Source organism: Macaca fascicularis, chromosome 5, assembly GCF_037993035.2.
Source record: "Macaca fascicularis isolate 582-1 chromosome 5, T2T-MFA8v1.1".
Classification (NCBI taxonomy): Eukaryota; Metazoa; Chordata; class Mammalia; order Primates; family Cercopithecidae; genus Macaca; species Macaca fascicularis.
Window position 1 is genome coordinate 64,287,346 of NC_088379.1, and position 18,543 is coordinate 64,305,888.

An 18,543-nucleotide genomic window follows, 5' to 3' on the forward strand; every position below is an offset into this window, starting at 1 on the left:
CAGGAGATGGAATTTTCCATTGCAGACACGCCTGGTTCTGTGTAACTAATCTTATCTGTGCACATGCAGGCATGTCTTAGGCAAGCCTCCCTGTGTAAGTTCTCTTATCTGAAGAGGATAGGAACAAAAAAGAAAAGGAACATGCTCACTGAAGCCCACAGTGTGTATATGTATATGTCTTTTGCTGGTTACAAAAGACAAGGGTCTTTTATGGTTGACCTTGCCTCTTTATCTGTGCTTGAAGGTTGTGCAGCTTCAGTCTGCCCTTTTGTTAGAAAGAATTTTACCAAAGGACCTTGTTCTAACTATCTGCCTAACTGGTTTCTTGATTTCTCCTCTCTCAATAGTACTTGAATAAAATACCATATTTTAGTTATCTAAAACTGGATCTGATTCCCAGCCAATAAATAAAATGAAGAAAATAACATCAGTGAATCATGACATCCTAATGAATCATGACAATTATTTTAAAGTTTCTTGCCAAGTCACTATGAACCAGGCTGACACCAGGAAGGCAGAAATTTTGTGCACACCATAACATCTTCTGCAGAGAGCCTAGAATGGAAATAAATTCAAGGAATTTTATGATCACTCTGTTAAACTTTGAACAGTACTTTATAAAAGTAATTGTTTGAATGAAACAGTTGATGTTTTCATACAGATTATCTTTGGTAATGGGAGAGCTTAGAAGAGACGATTTTATGATATCACTAAGAATATAGCATTTATAATTTCAGAAGGTTTATTAACACAAAAAAGATAACTCTGCTTATTCACAGACACATGCATACAAACATAATATTTTCACAGAGATCGCTTTACTTAAATTACTTGATCCGATATTATCCAATGTGTGTTACAAAATTTTGTATTGTGTTATCTTGCTTTTGGAAGGCTGCTATTCATATAGATTCCTTAGTTGGTAAGGGCACATGATACATTTTAATGGGACGATCTATCCCAGTGGTTAATACAATAGGCTGTGGGAGTTAGAGATCCTTAAGATTGCTACCATTAGTTCCCATCTTTTATTTATTCTTATTTTAGGGGTTCAAGTGCAGTTGTGCTGTCTGGGTACATTGTGTAGTGGTGAAATCTGAGCTTTTAGTGTACCCATCACCCAAGTAGTGTACACTGTATTTTCATTGTACCCAATAAGTAGTATTTTCTTATTTTGCTGTAGGAACATGGCAAGTTATTCAATCTCTTTGGGCAATGGTTTCTTTTTCTTTGATGTGGGAATAATTATAAAAGATCCATAATTGGATTTTTTTTTTAAATAAGCAATAAATGAAATTAACGTGTTAAAGAGTTTGCATGATGTCTGACATACAACGAGGACTTAATAAACGCTAGCAATCATTGAAGGGTGAGTCTAGGTGTCAAGGAGCTGTTTTTCATGCAGGCTAGATAGCTTTTGAGCAGCACTTTTGTAGATGTATGCTTGACTTAGTAATTCTCTTTAAATAGCTCCTATTCACTAGTAACATAACCTATAATCTCTTGCACATCTTTTATTTTATTCATTTATTTATAATATTTACTTGGTGATTAACATAAACTATTTTTGTAAACATGTTACTAAAGTAGTTGTAAATATAGTATATATGTTATACATATTATTTATAAGTATTTGAATTTATACATATTTATAGTAATATATATTTATAAATATCATTTGACATAATGTTATATATTATAACTATTATTATAATGTCTAATTGTGACAAATGAAATTATATTAATGCATTAAAAATTTTAAAACTTACAGTATCAACAACTTTAAATTTCTGAATGAGTTTTGGTCCTAACTAAGGTTTCAATATCTAGACCTGAATGTAGAGTGGACATATACAGAAGCTTTATCTAATTTAATTGTAAAAATTTAACAATTATGAAACACACAAAAAAGGGTTGGAGGATTAAGTTCAAAAGGAGGATTAGACAGCAGGAATCATACTAAAACATTAAAATTAAAGCAACAGGTTGAGAAGTAAGACACATTACCCATACATCTGTAAATACCCTAAAATATGGAGCTACTGTGACTAGTATCACTTTATAGCGAGAAGGGTTTTAAGGGTATTAATGGTTTGCCTCAAAACTGAGAAATCCTTTTGTCTTTCCTTTTCTTTTTCCTTTAAAAGCAGAGAAAAAGTTTTGCTTCACATCTCATCAAATCTTCTGCATCAAGCCACATCATGTTAAACAACCTTCTCCTGTTCTCCCTTCAGATAAGTCTCATAGGAACCACTCTTGGTGGAAATGTTTTGATTTGGCCAATGGAAGGTAGTCATTGGCTAAATGTTAAGATAATTATAGATGAGCTCATTAAAAAAGAGCATAATGTGACTGTCCTAGTTGCCTCGGGTGCACTTTTCATCACACCAACCTCTAACTCATCTCTGACATTTGAAATATATAAGGTGCCCTTTGGCAAAGAAAGAATCGAAGGAGTAATCAACGACATCGTTTTGACATGGCTGGAAAATAGACCATCTCCTTCAACCATTTGGAGATTCTATCAGAAGATGGCCAAAGCAATCAAGAACTTCCATATAGTGTCTCGGGAGATCTGTGATGGTGTTCTTAAAAACCAACAGCTGATGGAAAAGCTAAAGAAAAGCAAGTTTGAAGTCCTGGTGTCAGATCCAGTATTTCCTTGTGGCGATATAGTAGCTTTAAAACTTGGAATTCCATTTATGTACTCCTTGAGGTTTTCTCCAGCCTCAACAGTGGAAAAGCACTGTGGGAAGGTACCATACCCACCTTCCTATGTTCCTGCTGTTTTATCAGAACTCACCGACCAAATGTCTTTCACTGACAGAATAAGAAATTTCATCTCCTACCACCTACAGGACTACATGTTTGAAACTCTTTGGAAATCCTGGGATTCATACTATAGTAAAGCTTTAGGTATGTAACAAATTTTGTTTCTATTACTTGAATTTGAAAAAACAGAACTTTGTGGAGCCCCTTCTTTATTTCTCTATGTCTACTCTTTTTTAATTCCAAGTATTGATATACTATGTATTACTATCACTGCACAAAAGAAGATAAAAGACATTGTACTTCAGAAGTACAGTGTGTTGTTTTCTAATTGCGTGGACTTAAAGATATCAATTTAGTTCTTTTAAGGATAAAATATAGTGACAAATACTTTAGTCTAAAAGTCAGGCTGTATCTTATGTAGATATTATGCTCAAAATAGAAATTGCCTAGAAACTACAGGGATGTGTGGAGAAAGCCAGAAAATGTTAAACTTTCCACAAGCCTATTATTAATACAGACATTATTATGCATGTTTAAGAGCATACATGTATGTTGATAATCTCTGATCATCATTTAATAAATATTAAGGCTCATAAAGAAACAAAATACATTAAGGCTTTATCACCTTTAATTGTAAGGTGTGAACTAAAACCATTGATCTGGATGATTTATCCATGCTAAGCTTATTTAACTTGCTTAAGTGTGATATGGTGTTTACCTGATAAATAAAAATGTAATCAATGGTACTAACATCAAAAAGCCTATATTGATCGTGTTGATATATTTATGAACATATTTGTCTAAAAATCAAACAGGCTTTGTCCATTTTTTTGCTTTTGAATTTTATCATTTATTCCTCATTAATTATAGATTTCTTACTCTTTACTAAGCACTCTTTTAGATAGGAAGACTAAAATAAAGTCCATCGGTTCAAGGATTTCACAAACAGATAAATCAGACATTAAAAGGAATATTTATTATGTGAATTACGTAAATATGGAAATATGTACCAATTACAAAATGTAGAGGAGTTAGGTATTATGTTGACAGACAGAGTGTGTTATTTTGAAAAACTTCAGAGTTCAGGTGATGCATAAGGATACTTTAAAATACTGAATGTGAGTTTTCCTGCAAAGTAAGAACGGGGAAAGAAAAAGCATGCTCAAAGTTGAAGACAAAACAGCACAGGTGCGATGGGTATTTCCGATAATTTAGTATTGCTGAAGGTTCAAGTGTAAGGTAGGGAGGCATGGGGGAAGATGCTAATGACGTTGAAACCACAAGAATGAGTGAATGAATTCAATGAATATTTAAAAGTCTCCTGTACATCATTCGAAAAACATCTTAATCTAATAAGCAATTGAGAACCATCTAAAGGGAAATATTATGACCTGATTTTCATTTTATATAAAACACTTGGACTGATGTGGCGGTAGAGTTGAGAGGTGTGAGACTAGACTAAGTTATCACTCTAGGAAAGACATGGTAAGAGCCTGCCCTACACAAGTGGCGAATAAATGGAGGAAAATAGTGCAGTATGAGACTACATAGCAACACAATTAGGATAGCAGGAGCTTACAGACAACATCCACATAGCCGTCTGTAGCTTTGAAAAGTAATTCAGTCTCCTTGCACCTGAACCTCATTTATGTCATCTCTGACAAGGCTACTAAAAGGACTAAATTAGTTTACATCTGAAAGGATTTAGAATAGGGTGGCCCAATCAGCCATGACAGTGAATATGGGAGAATAAAAATGGATACTGTATTGAATTTTGGACATGTTGTGTATGTGACACTTTGGGGAATATTTAGCAAAATCCAATAAGCAGCTGGATATAAGGGGTGAGATCTCAGAGGTAATCTCCTGGGTTAGAGATTGAAGTGTCATCTAAATAAAGATGACACATATATACTTTTATCTCTCTTATGGTAATCTAGTTTCCATGTTTTCTGCTATCTTATTGCATGCAGGTCACCTGCTATTTTTCTGCTTTCATACATAACATATTTCTGAAATTGTCAACAATCAAAATATTTGAACTCAAGCAATACATTTACATATTCTAAACATGATTTTCTTCCCAGGCAGGTAAAATTATTTCACAATACACAGTTGCAGCTGATACTTTGTATGTAGGGTGAAGTATTATATATTTAATGTTTACTTTGCTTTCTTGCTAAACCTTACAAATGCAGACATAAACCCAATGATAATCAGATAGAGGAGGAATGTTTTTCAAATTTGATAAGTTATATTTCTCTAAGATTTTTTATCTTATTGATACATGATAGATGTACATATTTTGGGGATACATGTGCTATTTTGATACATACAATATGTAAAGATCAAATGAGGATAATTGGGATATCTGTCACCTTAAATATCCATCTTTTCTTGATAACAGGAACATTCAAATTATCATCTAGCAATTTTGAAATGTACAACAGGTTTATCAAAGACTGGGCTCAACTGTCTATTTGTACCCATTAATCAACCTCTCTTCATCCTCCCTCTCCTTACTCTTCCTAGCTGTTATTAAGTTCTGAGGCTGTAGTTTCTCATTAGTAACATTGGCACATTAATTTATGTGCATTCATTTATTGATAACAAAGTAATAATGCACAGACTGCAGAGACTGTAATGTTTGCTAAGCAGAGCTTGTAAGGCCTAGAAATGGTTACTAGCTAATGAATGAACATCCTACATGCTATTGAAAATAATTTAAAGATGACAAAGTGTACTAGGTAAAACAGTGGGTTACATGAATGTTGGCAAAAGAAGAAAGTGAGATTTCTGTGTAGTGATGCTTACTGATACGTTAGTTTCATTTCTACAGACCTCTGTTCTAAAAAAACTGTAAAGTTGACCTATATCAATCAAAATAAATATGCATAGGTTGGTATGTGAATGAAGACATGAGATACTACAGCCATGTGAATGATTATTATCAAAAGCTGGTAAGCCAGTTATAATTAACACCGATAGCAAAAGTCATAAACTCCTCTGGGTGTGTTAAGTAATTGGCCTAAAATTCAAAAACAGATCTTTATCTCTTGAGAAGTAAAAGAAAAACTAGTTATTCTCTTATTCAGAGAATACAAACTTTGCTACGATGATTATAGATGAACCTTCAAGTGTCCTATAGAGATAAAAATGAATGGGAAACATCTTATGGCTGAAACTAGATCTTAAAAGAGAGAGGAGAAAAAAATTGAAGTTTTATGAAGCAATGAAACTGTCAAGATGGCAAAATATCCTTCATATCCTCATATATGTGGTAAACTAAAAGGGACATCGGAGTAAGTGCAGCATCTCAGTTCAGGTAAGAGCGGAATGTACATAGACAGTCTCTTGGTCACAATTTATGTTTATATTTTCAATCCTACCGCTTCAGTTTTGTCAACTCCTCATCATCAACCTTGGAATTCTAATTCTCATGATTACTAATCTCTTTATTTGTGAAGTTATCTGACAGTTTACTTTACCTAGGCTGGCAGTCTCAGAATCACATGTTCCATTTTATTTTGCCTGTAAGTAAATACTGGTAATAAAAGCACACTATTCTTTCAGTCTTAATACATGAGGCTAATCTTTCTTAACAATTTGTTCAGAGGAATATAATGCAGATTTCTAAAGATGTTCTTATCCTCTGATTTTGATATATCATGTTTCTGATCAAATTACCCGCTTTTGACTTAGAATGACTACTTAAGTTTGTCTTTATTAAAACACAATATTCTTACTGATGCCAGGAACATGAACAGTCATATTTAAAAGACGAGGTAAGAAGTATTGACATGACAGAGTAACTTATTTCTGTGCAAGACTTTGTGGATGTAGAATGAGAAAGGAGAATGATAAATGGAACTGACTTGTAAAAATAACTCCTTTCCAATTTGTAATTTGAATTGATGTTCCACATTTACTTAAAATTCGTTAATCAAATCATTGTAACAAATTTATATCCACTTAGACCTCGAACAGTCTCACCTGAGTAAATAAATAGAACAAGTCCCTAAGTTTACTTCTCTGCAGTGGAATGCAACAAGAAGCTCAGAGTGAGTCCTTAATCTCTGATAATTGGTAGAAATTGGATATTTATAATGTAAAATTACTCATTTTATTTCAGATCATGGGAATTTAGCTCAAACGGATGGATATCATAATAGTGATAGCAGTATATATTAATATCTTTCTATGCACTAGCCACTGTGATAAGTGATTTACATATATTTTCTCTCAATCCTTGAACTATTGCAGTTCATTGCAAGAAAAAAGTTGTAACACAGAAAAGAATGTTGAGACTTGGAAATATCAAACATGTTAAATTATGAGAAAATAGTATTCAAATGAAAATCTTTCTCATATCAAAGCTTTGATGTCATATTTCCTAGTTCTAGAAATTGTTTTTTCTTCTTTTTAAATTTCAGGTGCAAATCTATGAACTGTTCAGAATATTTTAGGTTAAATTTTTCTTGGATACTTTTCTTCTTTTCAATGTGTTTAGCTTTTAAAATGTGCTATTCTATTTCTTGCCTATTTTTGATTTGTCAAATGAACACAATTGGGCCATTGTATCACTAGGTAACCTACTATTCATTAAGGGGTAGGTCATCATGCGATTCTGTTGTCTGGGGAGGGTTGTCTAGGGATATATCTTTGGCGTTAAGAGAGCTTTATAAGCCACTTCTAACTGAAAGGAGGTAACAGGTTCCACAGTTTCTAATGTATACATTAAAAATTTTTTGAATTTTCATGCATTTTAAAAAATGGAACCAGGTAAATTTCATTTTCACTTTTATTTAAAAAGAAAAAAAAAAAACACCAAAACTGGGGCACATTTAAGGGGAGAAAAACATAACATTTTTTGTCACTAAAAATACTTATAATCCATAAGCATTACATATTGTTACCAGCAGCACTTTACCCTTTGACCACTGTAAAAGCAAGGTTTTTTTGTGAATAATCTCTCTATATTAGAGGTGTATAACATGTAAAAATACATAACATTATATATGAATAATTAGGTGAATAATCTCTAAGATGAATGTCATCTATAATAACAGACTTTTTTGCAAGTCTATTAAATAAGAAATCTAGATTTTCAAAAAGAATGATCATAGTATCTAGATCTTTGCATGAACTCCGGACTCCCTGAGCATGAGTAATTAATATAAAATAAAGTGCTAGAAATGAAACATGAAATGTGTATACTTCCAGGATGCTTGATTTTCAGCAGTAATTTTAAAGAAGAAAAAATGCACTGGAATCTTTTCCTGTAGAATAATACATTTCTACTTAAGTCTTCCTTTTTTTTTATTTTTCTCTTTCTTACTAATTATTCCTTTGCTTTCTTCTCTCCTTCCTTTTTTCCGTTATTCTTCTTCTGTTTTAATTTACATTACTCTTGATTGGTTAGAATCTTTGAAAAACTTTCTACTATCATTCCCTTTTCTGCAATGACCCATAAGCTGAATGATAGCCACAGGCATTACATTGGAGATGTAATTGAAGTTGGGACATTGGAAATTCTTGGAGATAGTGATCACTCTATCTTTTTTGCTCCCACTAATGAAAAGGTATTAGAAGAAAAGGAAATATGGAAATTATAATTTGTGTGGATATAATCTTGAGTTTTATATGCCTATATTTCTTAAAATAAGTAATTTGTAAACTTTGGTACTCTTTGCATTGTTAATAACCTGTCACTTGTGTTCTGCCGAAAGACTGAGAGGGACTGCCTTGTGGGGAAACTTTCAGTGTTTGAGAAATTCTGCACCAAACCCTAGATTCTCCAGTCTGTCACTGTAGGAGGAGAGAAAGAGTAGAGAAGGGTCAAGTTAATGAGATCTGATTTATTTGATCATTTAAAAAATAAGATTCTCTCCCTAAAACATCATGGGTAGCTATCACTTATGGAGTCCAGGTGCTGTTCTGAATAATTTACCTGCATTGTGTCACACCATACCCAAAACTATAGGAAATAGGTGCCATTGTTCTCATCATTTGGTAAATGAGGAGGCTAAGTAACTTGCTTAGTTACAATTCAGAATGTGGTGAATCATTTGATATTAGACTCCACTCTGAGGTAAAAAGCAAAGTGCTAGAATATACGCAGTTTCTGTTTAGCAAAACAAAGCAAAACTAAAAGTACATCTAAATTTAAGCTTTTAGAGAATTAGGTTAATAAAAATCAAGAAACTCAAATAAAACTGAATCACTCATACCCAAAAGAGTATGAAAACTGGTTTCCTGGCTTTTCTGGCCTTGGGGAGACAATGAAAAAAGAGCCAGCAGAGTTGAATCCTAGCCATCAGGTGCAATGTTCTGGAAGCACTTAGGAAGAGAAGACTTTCAGGCAAGGGCACGTCTTTAGTGGAAAAATATTTTCATACCAGAATGTTGTTTTGCGGATTATCAATTCAGGCTAATGGCATTATATACATTTTACTAAATAAAATGTTGTTTTATTTAGTAAATAATAGGATAATCAATTCAAATTAAAAGCATTATATACATTTTATTGTTCTTCACTAAATTAGATAAATATTTTATCGCCCTGCAGATATTACTTAAAAGTGGAAGTTGACTAAAATCATAATTTTCCCCTTACTCTCGGTAATTTAGGAATATCTATATGTATCGAGATTTTGAAGCATATTTTGATAAGCTTTTATGTACTATTGTAGCTACATTTGTGAGTAATCCCTAATTAATTATTATATTTTCCTTACATGTAACTCAACTTTTGAACAAATCTAAGTATTTTATAGATAGACTTTCATGTTTTCTATAATGCTGTGTTTTCTTTACTTTTTACTGAAAGTTTGACAGCAACAGATTTCTTTATGAAGATTTTTTAATCCCCTTTTCCTGGGCTTATTTTGAAGATCATTAAGATTATTTACACTCTTCTCTGGCTGCCTGGTTTCAAAATCTAATTAATTTTTAAGGTACTGCCACTATATTCAAATTGAGGCTTACTCTTGAAAGGACATAAATGCAAAAATTCTAAAACCATCACTTCTCTCTCTTGTCTTTCCTGTTCTCTGCCCTCCTGGTTCTTTTGTTATTCAAGGGCCTGAAATTACATGATTTAAGGGCAACTGAATATAAATTTAAAATACATCACTTATTTTCTAATCTTAATTTTTGATTATTATCCTTTTAATCACTTTATTTGTTCATATTTCTCGTTTTAATGGTGGCCTCTAACGATTTCAAGACGGAATTCTTACGTAATTGCTACTATTCAGTTTGGAATTCACTAAGAATTGCAACACTATATCCATATCTGATATTGTTATATCCAAGTCTAGCCAGTCATTCTGCAGCCGGCCCATGGATTTCCTCATCAATCTTTAGACAAATTTATTAAACCTTTAACATTACTAAACCCTTGCTCTGTACCAAGAAGGAACAGTAGCTTTACAGATACTATTGTTAATCCACAAAGTAATACAACAAATTAATGTCATTACCTCTCATTTTTCTTTGAGAAAACTTAGAATGGGAGGGTCTCGATAATTCCCTGAGGTCAGAATTCTTATAAAAGGACAATATTTGAATCTGAGTCTATTGAACTCCAGTATCTACCTAACTTCTCTGAATAACAAAGTCTGTGCTTCTTTGGAGTACCAGGCCATATCTTCTTCATTTGTGTCATATGGAAGAAACTGAAAAATTCCCTGTAACAAAGGCATAGGAGACAATGATCAATTGGCTTTATGGAGAAGAAAGCTATTCTATATCAAATGCATAGTATTTTGCTCTGTAATCCATATAATCTAAAACACCTTGAAATCTTTGAGCAAACTTCCTCTGAGAGAAAGTTGTTTAATCAATTTTGCGAAACATGTATTATATTAAAGATGTATTTTATAAATCATAGTTATTATCCCAGAATATACAGATTGTAGGTTTATAACACCCCTGCCTCCTTTTCTTTAACCAAATTTTATTTCTGTTATTGAAATAATTATGTTAGTGCATATAGGAATTTGAATTATATTCTATTTTAATCTGAAGATCAGTTGACCCATAACTGAGTGTAACCATCGCATTAAGTATTATTTTATTTAGAAATTGACCTAGATGTACTTTGAAGTTTTTTTGTTTGTTTTGTTTTTTTACATCTTGAAGGACCTACAGTAGGATGGTTTCCATAATGGATTTCACCATGCCTAAGAAGTTTGTCCAGATGCTGGTTTTTAACTTGACTCTGACTGAAATTGCTCTAAGTGGGAATGTGTTAATTTGGCCTACAGATGGTAGCCATTGGTTAAATATTAAGATTATTCTAGAAGAGTTGATTCAAAGAAATCACAATGTGACTGTACTGGCTTCATCAGCAACTCTATTCATCAACTCCAATCCTGATTCTCCTGTGAATTTTGAAGTGATACCTGTTTCCTACAAGAAGAGCAATGTAGATTCCTTAATTGAGCATATGATAATGCTGTGGATTGACCATAGACCAACTCCTCTCACAATATGGGCTTTCTACAAAGAACTAGGAAACCTTCTAGACACTTTCTTTCAAATTAATATGCAAATCTGTGATGGTGTACTAAACAACCCCAAGTTAATGGAAAGACTTCAGAAAGGTGGTTTTGAAGTGTTAGTAGCAGACCCAGTAACAATCTGTGGTGATCTCATTGCTCTGAAATTAGGAATTCCATTTGTGTACACATTGAGGTTCTCTCCAGCATCAACAGTGGAGAGACACTGTGGGAAAATCCCAGCACCGGTCTCCTATGTACCGGCAGCCTTGTCAGAGCTCACTGACCAGATGACTTTTGGTGAAAGGATTAAAAATATGATATCTTATTCTCTGCAAGACTATATATTTCAGTCCTACTGGGGAGAATGGAATTCATACTATAGCAAAATTTTAGGTAAGTTTAAAATTTTCTCTTTTTAATGACTCCACATCCCTTATTTGTGCTTATTGTTGTACGGCAAAAGATTTCCATTCCACTGCATATGCTGAGCTGAAGATAATGGACTTCTAATATCTCTGTATAAACAACTCCCTGATTATTCTCTTTGAACAAATCCTTAAAAATGAAATGGTGGATTTAATATGTATGCTATTTTCTCTTAATGCAAACAACTTTGTGTCTATTTAGGTAATAGCTTTTCAATGTATAAATCAATTTCAAAATATAAATGAAAGTGCCTGTATTAGGATACATTATAACACTACTCAAAAATACCCTGGCAAATATTTTTGAGGTGATGCATGACTTACTGTCCCTCCTTTGTCCTTCATTATTTTCTTTGTCTGCAGAAAGCTTTGAAAAGCATAGAATCAGGCAATAGAAAACCAGAGTTTACACTCTACTCTAGTTCTCACTGTCTGTCTTTACACTTCTCTGGGTACTTGGGCACCATGTCTCAAATTAACTTCTGTCTATCCTGTGGCCAGCCTCACATTTCCTTTCATGAAGCATTCCTTATGAGAATCAAGCACGATAATATTAACCATCAAGGCCAGTCCTGATTGATTGTTTATATTACTTATTTTTCCTGACTTTTATGAGCCTCCCTATTTTTATTTCCTTCTCTCTTGAATGGTTTTGCCTCCAGATCTCTTAGTACTTGGGACACTAATTAATAGCACGAATTAAAAGATGATGCTACCACTGGTACTTTCTTGCAGAGGTAATGTGAAAGGCTTTTTACATACCTTTTGACTTCCCTTTCTTTCTCCCTCACTCCCCTTGGTCCTTCCATTTTTCCTTCTTTCCTTCCTTCGTTCCTTCCTTCGTTCCTTTCTTCGTTCCTTCCTTGCTTCCTTCCTGCCTTCTTGCCTGCCTGCCTTCCATTTTTACTTTTCTTAGTTCATTCTCTCTTGTTTTCTTTGTGTAAAAAAAAAGTATTTGTTGAATGCCAACCTAGTTCCTACAAATTGGCTAAGTGGTAGGAATACAACAATAAGCAAAGCAGATCAAATTATCTACTCTATCTCATGGAACTTACATTCTAATGAGAGGAGACAACCAATAAATAAAATAAATATATAAAATATGTGGATGTTAACCTGTGATATATGCTATGTAATAAAGTAAGAAGAACAGATAGTTCTTAGAGTGAGGTTGCATATTTAAATAGAGCAGGCAGAGAAAGTATCAAATGAAAGAACGACATCAGGCCAAAGACCTGAGGGAAGTGAAAGTGAGAATTCATAAGATCCCTGGAGGAAAAGCCTTTTAGGAGTAGGTAAGAACAAGTATAAAGACCTGTGGCAAGCCATACACACAAGAATGCTCATCAACTCACTTGATCTTACTCTCATCTTTCACAAGTGGTATTTGTGTGTCTCTTTTTTCTCCTCTTGATATTGCAAAACTCTTGCAATAATTTTTTATCAAAAACTTTTCAACTTTTTCATAGAATTTGTCTGGAGGAAAGATATTAAATATACCACATAAAAAACATATGCAAGTAAATAAAATTTGAGTTTATTTTTGAAGATGAGGTAATTAAAATTTTATAATTCTGTGTTTTTAAAGTTCCTTTAAGGCATAATCTAACCAGATTTCCTTTTTTTTCTGGCTTTCAGATTTTGTATGCCTTCAAACCACATTTTTCTTTTAATTTAGGTGTATGATTCACATGAGTATGTTTCAAGACATTTGAAATGTGTTCTATGATAATTGTCACTAGCCAGGTACGTATTGGATAGTGATTATTATAGTTACTGAATGAGTTAACAATCTATACACCTTAAATAAGAGACATACAAAAAGTAAGAAGGTGAAGGATCCTGAAAAATAAGTGTGGCTCCAGGTTCCGATTCCACTTGCTAACTGTGATCTCAGACAAGTAGCTGAAACTTTTGAGTCACAATGCTTTCTCTTCCTTAAAATAGGGTTAAAAATTTCAGTATACTCGTTAGGAGGATCATATGGCATCATTTGTGACTATTCCATATCAATTATAAAGAATTAAACTTATATTAAATATTATTTACACCAAACTACTTAGGAAGCCTGCAATGGTAAAACCCTAGTTACATGACCATAGGGCTCTGTAAATGGAAAGTAGCCAAAAAAATCTGCAAAAAATAAATGGTTTCTGGTATGTACTAAACCTTCCTTCTCAAAGGAAGCCATAAACAATTAGATAAATGTGAAAAAGACTTTGTAAAACAGCAAGTTCCCAACTTCTCACCTTTACAGAATAATAATCTAGGTTCAGAAATTCTATCATTTCAGAAATTAAATATCCTATTTACTGAAATCCTTCATGCTTCTTATGTTACTAAACATATCTGAACAACAAATAACTGCCTTGAATATTTTATTTCAAATTAAGGTATACTGTGAAGAACTGGTAAAACCACATTTTGTGTTTTGTTTGCCATCACATTCTCAAAGCATTAAGAACACCTGCTAACTGTAAACTGATATTGAAAGAGGGCAGATACACAATTTTACATAATTCTGTTTGACCACAGGAAAGCTATCAACATGTCAAATTTTTGTAGAGTTTCCATTACAGTAGTTGTTCTTCAGTTCTGTGTAGGAAAAATAGACTAGAGAAATGACATGTTAAATTGTGACAAAGAAAAACTCTGTCTTGAAGGACATCGGAATAAGTACAAGGATACATTTGATTGCACCAGTTAAGACACTTGTTTTCTATATCAGTGAGGAAGTCTTAACTGTGACAGATGAAATGAGTAAAACAATTAACATTTTCAAAATACCTTTAATAGCTAAGGGAACAGGGATATCAGGAATTATGAAAATCATTGCTACTCATATCCAGAAGCAAATCTATTAATAAATTTTGGGCAGGCCAAGTGTTCCGCATGGCACTATCAAATTTAACTGAATCTTATTTCTTTCTCTCTCTCTTTTTTATTTTTAAAATTCTTTTTTGAGATGGACTCTCACTCTGTTGCCCAGGCTGGAGTGCAGTGGCGGATCTTGGCTCACTGCAACCTCTGCTTCCCAGGTTCAAGTGATTCTCCTGCCTCAGCCTCCAATGTAGTTGGGATTACAGACATGCCACCAGGACAAGCTAATTTTTGTATTTGTAGGAGAGACGAGGTTTCACTGTGTTGGCCAGGCTAGTCTCAAATTCCTGACCTCAAGTGATCCACCCGCTTTGGCCTCACAAATTGCTGGGATTACATGCTTGAGCCAACGCGCCTGGCCTCTGAACCTTATTTCTTCCTCAACTTCTAAGAGATCTGCTGTACAGCACATAGATAGTTCTCACTGTAGAATTTGAGACTAGCCTTTGCTGCAGCAATAGAAAGGTTAAGCCCTTGAACACTGTAGTGAAAATGGTTAGACAGGTAAGGCAACTGGAAACTGGATGACTCCATTTTGCATGGGTCTTTTGGGTTTCCAGTCTGTCTCCATCCATCCCAGCGCCCTGTAGATCAAGAGAGCAGAAAGCCCAGTAATAAGCTATATGACACTTGGCTGGTATAATTTCGTTTTCACTGTCAGTACTATGTTGGGCTCTCTTTCCCTGCTGATATATTTTATTTATTCGTTTTTATTTTTTGACTTTTAATATTTAATTTAAATCTGAACTTTAATCCTTACTCCTCTTTTTAAATTTATTTTTATTTTTAAACTTTTTTGTGGGTACATAGTAGTATATATTTAGGGGGTACATGCGATGTTTTGGTATAGGCCTGCAATGTAAAATAAGCACATCCTGAAGTCTGGAGTATCCATCCCCTCAAGCATTTCCTGCTGATAAATTTCAGATGGATTCTTAGATCTAATGTTACCTTACCCCAGCCCATGAAGAAAACAAATCTAACAGTTAATGAGACACTCCCGCACAATATAAGATAAAAATGAGGGTAATGGGCCTTTTGTCTCATTCTAGATGTCAATGGAAAATCATTCATTGTTTACCATTAAGTGCGATGTTTGCTCTAGGCTAATTTTAGATACCTCTTATTAGATTGAGGAATCTCCCTTTTTCTTTTTAGTTCAAATATCATCGTGAAAGGATGATGAATTTTATCAAATGTTTTTCTGTGTCTGTTGAAATTATTATATTTTTCTTCTCTTTGTTCTGCCAATATGGTAAAATATATAAAGTGATTATCAGTTGTTAAATCAACTTTTTATTTTTGGAATGAACCCCAATTAACTTAAGAAAAAAATAGCCTCTTAACCTTCCCCCTCTAACCAACTTGTCTGGAACTGAACTAGATTAATCACAGTAATGTATTATTTGTATTTCATCTATAGTTTCTTTTCTGGGCACAGTGTTTTATTTATTGGTTCTCTTCATTTCCTATCCCAACTCTAATTCTCATACCCTACTTCCCACTCTTTCTCTGGAAAACTTGGAGCTTTCTGTTAATCTTTCCTCACAGAAGCCTTCCAGTTCCTTCTTATATGTAGCTTTCCTGCGATCAGTGTTGTGGGTTGTTGTCGTTGTTTTGTTTTGTTTGTTTTTTGAGATGGAGTCTCGCTCTGTCGCCCCCGCTGTAGCGCAGTGGAGAGATCTCGGCTCACTGCAAGCGCCGGTTCCCGGGTTCACGCCATTCTCCTGCCTCAGCCTCCCGAGTAGCTGGGACTACAGGCATCCGCCACCATGCACGGCTAATTTTTTGTATTTTTAGTAGAGACGGGGTTTCACCGTGTTAGGCAGGATGGTCTAGATCTCCTGAACTCGTGATTCGCCCGCCTCGGCCTCCCAAAGTGCTGGGATTACAGGCGTGAGCCACTGCACACGGCCGGGTTTTTAAAATTTTGTGTAATCTTTCTGTAAAACATTAATCCTAAACTTTATAGCTCATTGAAGTTTCACGAAATAACCCCACCCTTGCAACCAGCACTCAAATTAATTACACAAAACATGAATGCAATCCCTAACTCCTCCTTCTTCTGCTTATCAATCCCTACAGCTCCTATCTAAGGGTAAACACTTTCTTGGCTTCTAATACCATATATCAATTTTCCTTGAGTTTAAACGTTATATAGATGAATCACACATTATGTACTCCTTTGTATTTTTTCTTATTTTGATTAATATTATGTTTTTGAAATTCATATAAGTTGTTGCATGTAGATATGTTGTGTTCATTCTTATAGCTATATGGAGTCTATATTGAATTAATATATTGCATTTTATTTATCCATTCTACTGCTGATTGACATTTAGGATATTTTGGTTTTGCCACTTTATGATGAACACTGCTTTGAACATTCTTGTACCTAATATTGGTGAATACATGTATGCTATACTGTTGGATATATTCTTGAGAGTGGAATTGACAGGTCATAGATACCATTAAAATTTAGTTTCCCAAACGGTTATACACACTAGTAAACCTACTAGCCATATACTAGGGTTCCAGCTGTTCTCCATTGTCATCACACTTGATATTGTTCTCTTTGTTATTTATTTTCATTGTAACCATTTTGTTGATCTGTATTGTTTTTATTAAGGTATAGTTTTTATGTGATAAAAAGTACATAAAGTGTACAGTGTGATTTGTTTCATCAGATATGTTATGTGTGTAACTAACATATCAATCATTCTCTGGGATTCCTTTCTAACAAGGCCACTACCCAGACCTTTTCGGATACTTAGGCTGAATAACTCCCACCTCTTAGTTTTAATTCTTCATTCTTACTCTCTTTTAGTTTTCTTTGGTGAACTTTTTACTACATTCTCTTATCATTTTGACTTTAACATCAAGATTAAATTGTCACCCATGTCCGGTTTGTAAGCCATCAAGAATCTCTAGTGCATAACGTATTCCTTGATTAAAAATAAAAAGTTGTCTTAAATATAGTTACTTTTTTTTTTTTTTTGACCTAGTCTTACACTGTTGCTCGGGCTGGAGTACAATGGTGCGATCTCGGCTCACTGCAACCCCTGCCTCCCGGGTTCAAGCGATTTTCCTGCCTCAGCCTCCTGAGTAGCTGGGATTACAGGCTCCCGTCACCATGTCTGGCTAATTGTTGTATTTTTAGTAGAGACGGGGTTTCACTATGTTGGCCAAGCTAGTCTCGAACTCCTGACCTCGTGATCTGCCTGCCTCTGCCTCCAAAAGTGCTGGGATTACAGGCGTGAGTCACCACGCCCGGTCAGTTAATTATTTTTAAAAATATATTCACTAAGGCTGATTTCCATATTTACTGTTGTCATGCTTAAAAAGTTTGCCACCTGCCTGTTTTTAGTTGGTCATAAATAGAAATTGTCCTCAATGAGATTGTACTCTTTTGGCCTAAATGATGAAGCCACTGGATGTTTCAAAGAAATCATAATGTGGGTGTACTGGCATCATCAGCAACTCAATTTTGACTCTGAAAGGTGCTGTACATAAACTAAAAAATAATTTCCCTAGTTGTGGGAAAAAAATTACCTTATCTTTAATACAGGCCCCTTATTAACCCCCAAACCTAGTTCTTTTGAGCTTTGTAACATTACATGTTATGCCTTCCCTCTTCCTTCATGGTAGCGAATCAAATTATTTTGTAATTTCTTTTATATTTATAGCAAAACAACTTGAACCTTTTAAAAATTTATTTTAATGTAATTATCTTTGAATTCATAGGCCATTTTGTGATTACAAATAAACATATAGGAATAGATCTTTCATTTTTGTGAATCTCAAAGATACAGATAAAAATATACATCATATAAGTGAACAATTTTAGGAATAAATAAAAACTAATAACTATAATGTGGTATTTATTGGATTCATACAAATTGTGGTACTTTTATTGTCCTTTTAATGACATTATTTTGGAATCCATGTTTCCACATATT

At 33.9% G+C, this 18,543-nt stretch overlaps 1 protein-coding gene across 2 annotated transcripts in view; it reads left to right on the forward strand.

The window, feature by feature from the left end:
- The first annotated feature begins 2,147 nt into the window (after nucleotides 1-2,147).
- LOC102118731 (UDP-glucuronosyltransferase 2A2) overlaps nucleotides 2,148-18,543 on the forward strand; it is a 56,775-nt gene continuing 40,379 nt past the window's right edge. The window contains exons 1-2 of one of the 2 annotated variants that reach the window (XM_045392536.2): nucleotides 2,157-2,916; nucleotides 11,043-11,672. In XM_045392536.2, the coding sequence (XP_045248471.1) occupies nucleotides 2,202-2,916; nucleotides 11,043-11,672 (1,345 nt within the window). In that variant the 5' untranslated portion in view covers nucleotides 2,157-2,201. Of the gene's footprint in view, nucleotides 2,917-11,042; nucleotides 11,673-18,543 lie in introns of both variants that reach the window. The other variant, XM_045392534.2, reaches the window with a different exon arrangement.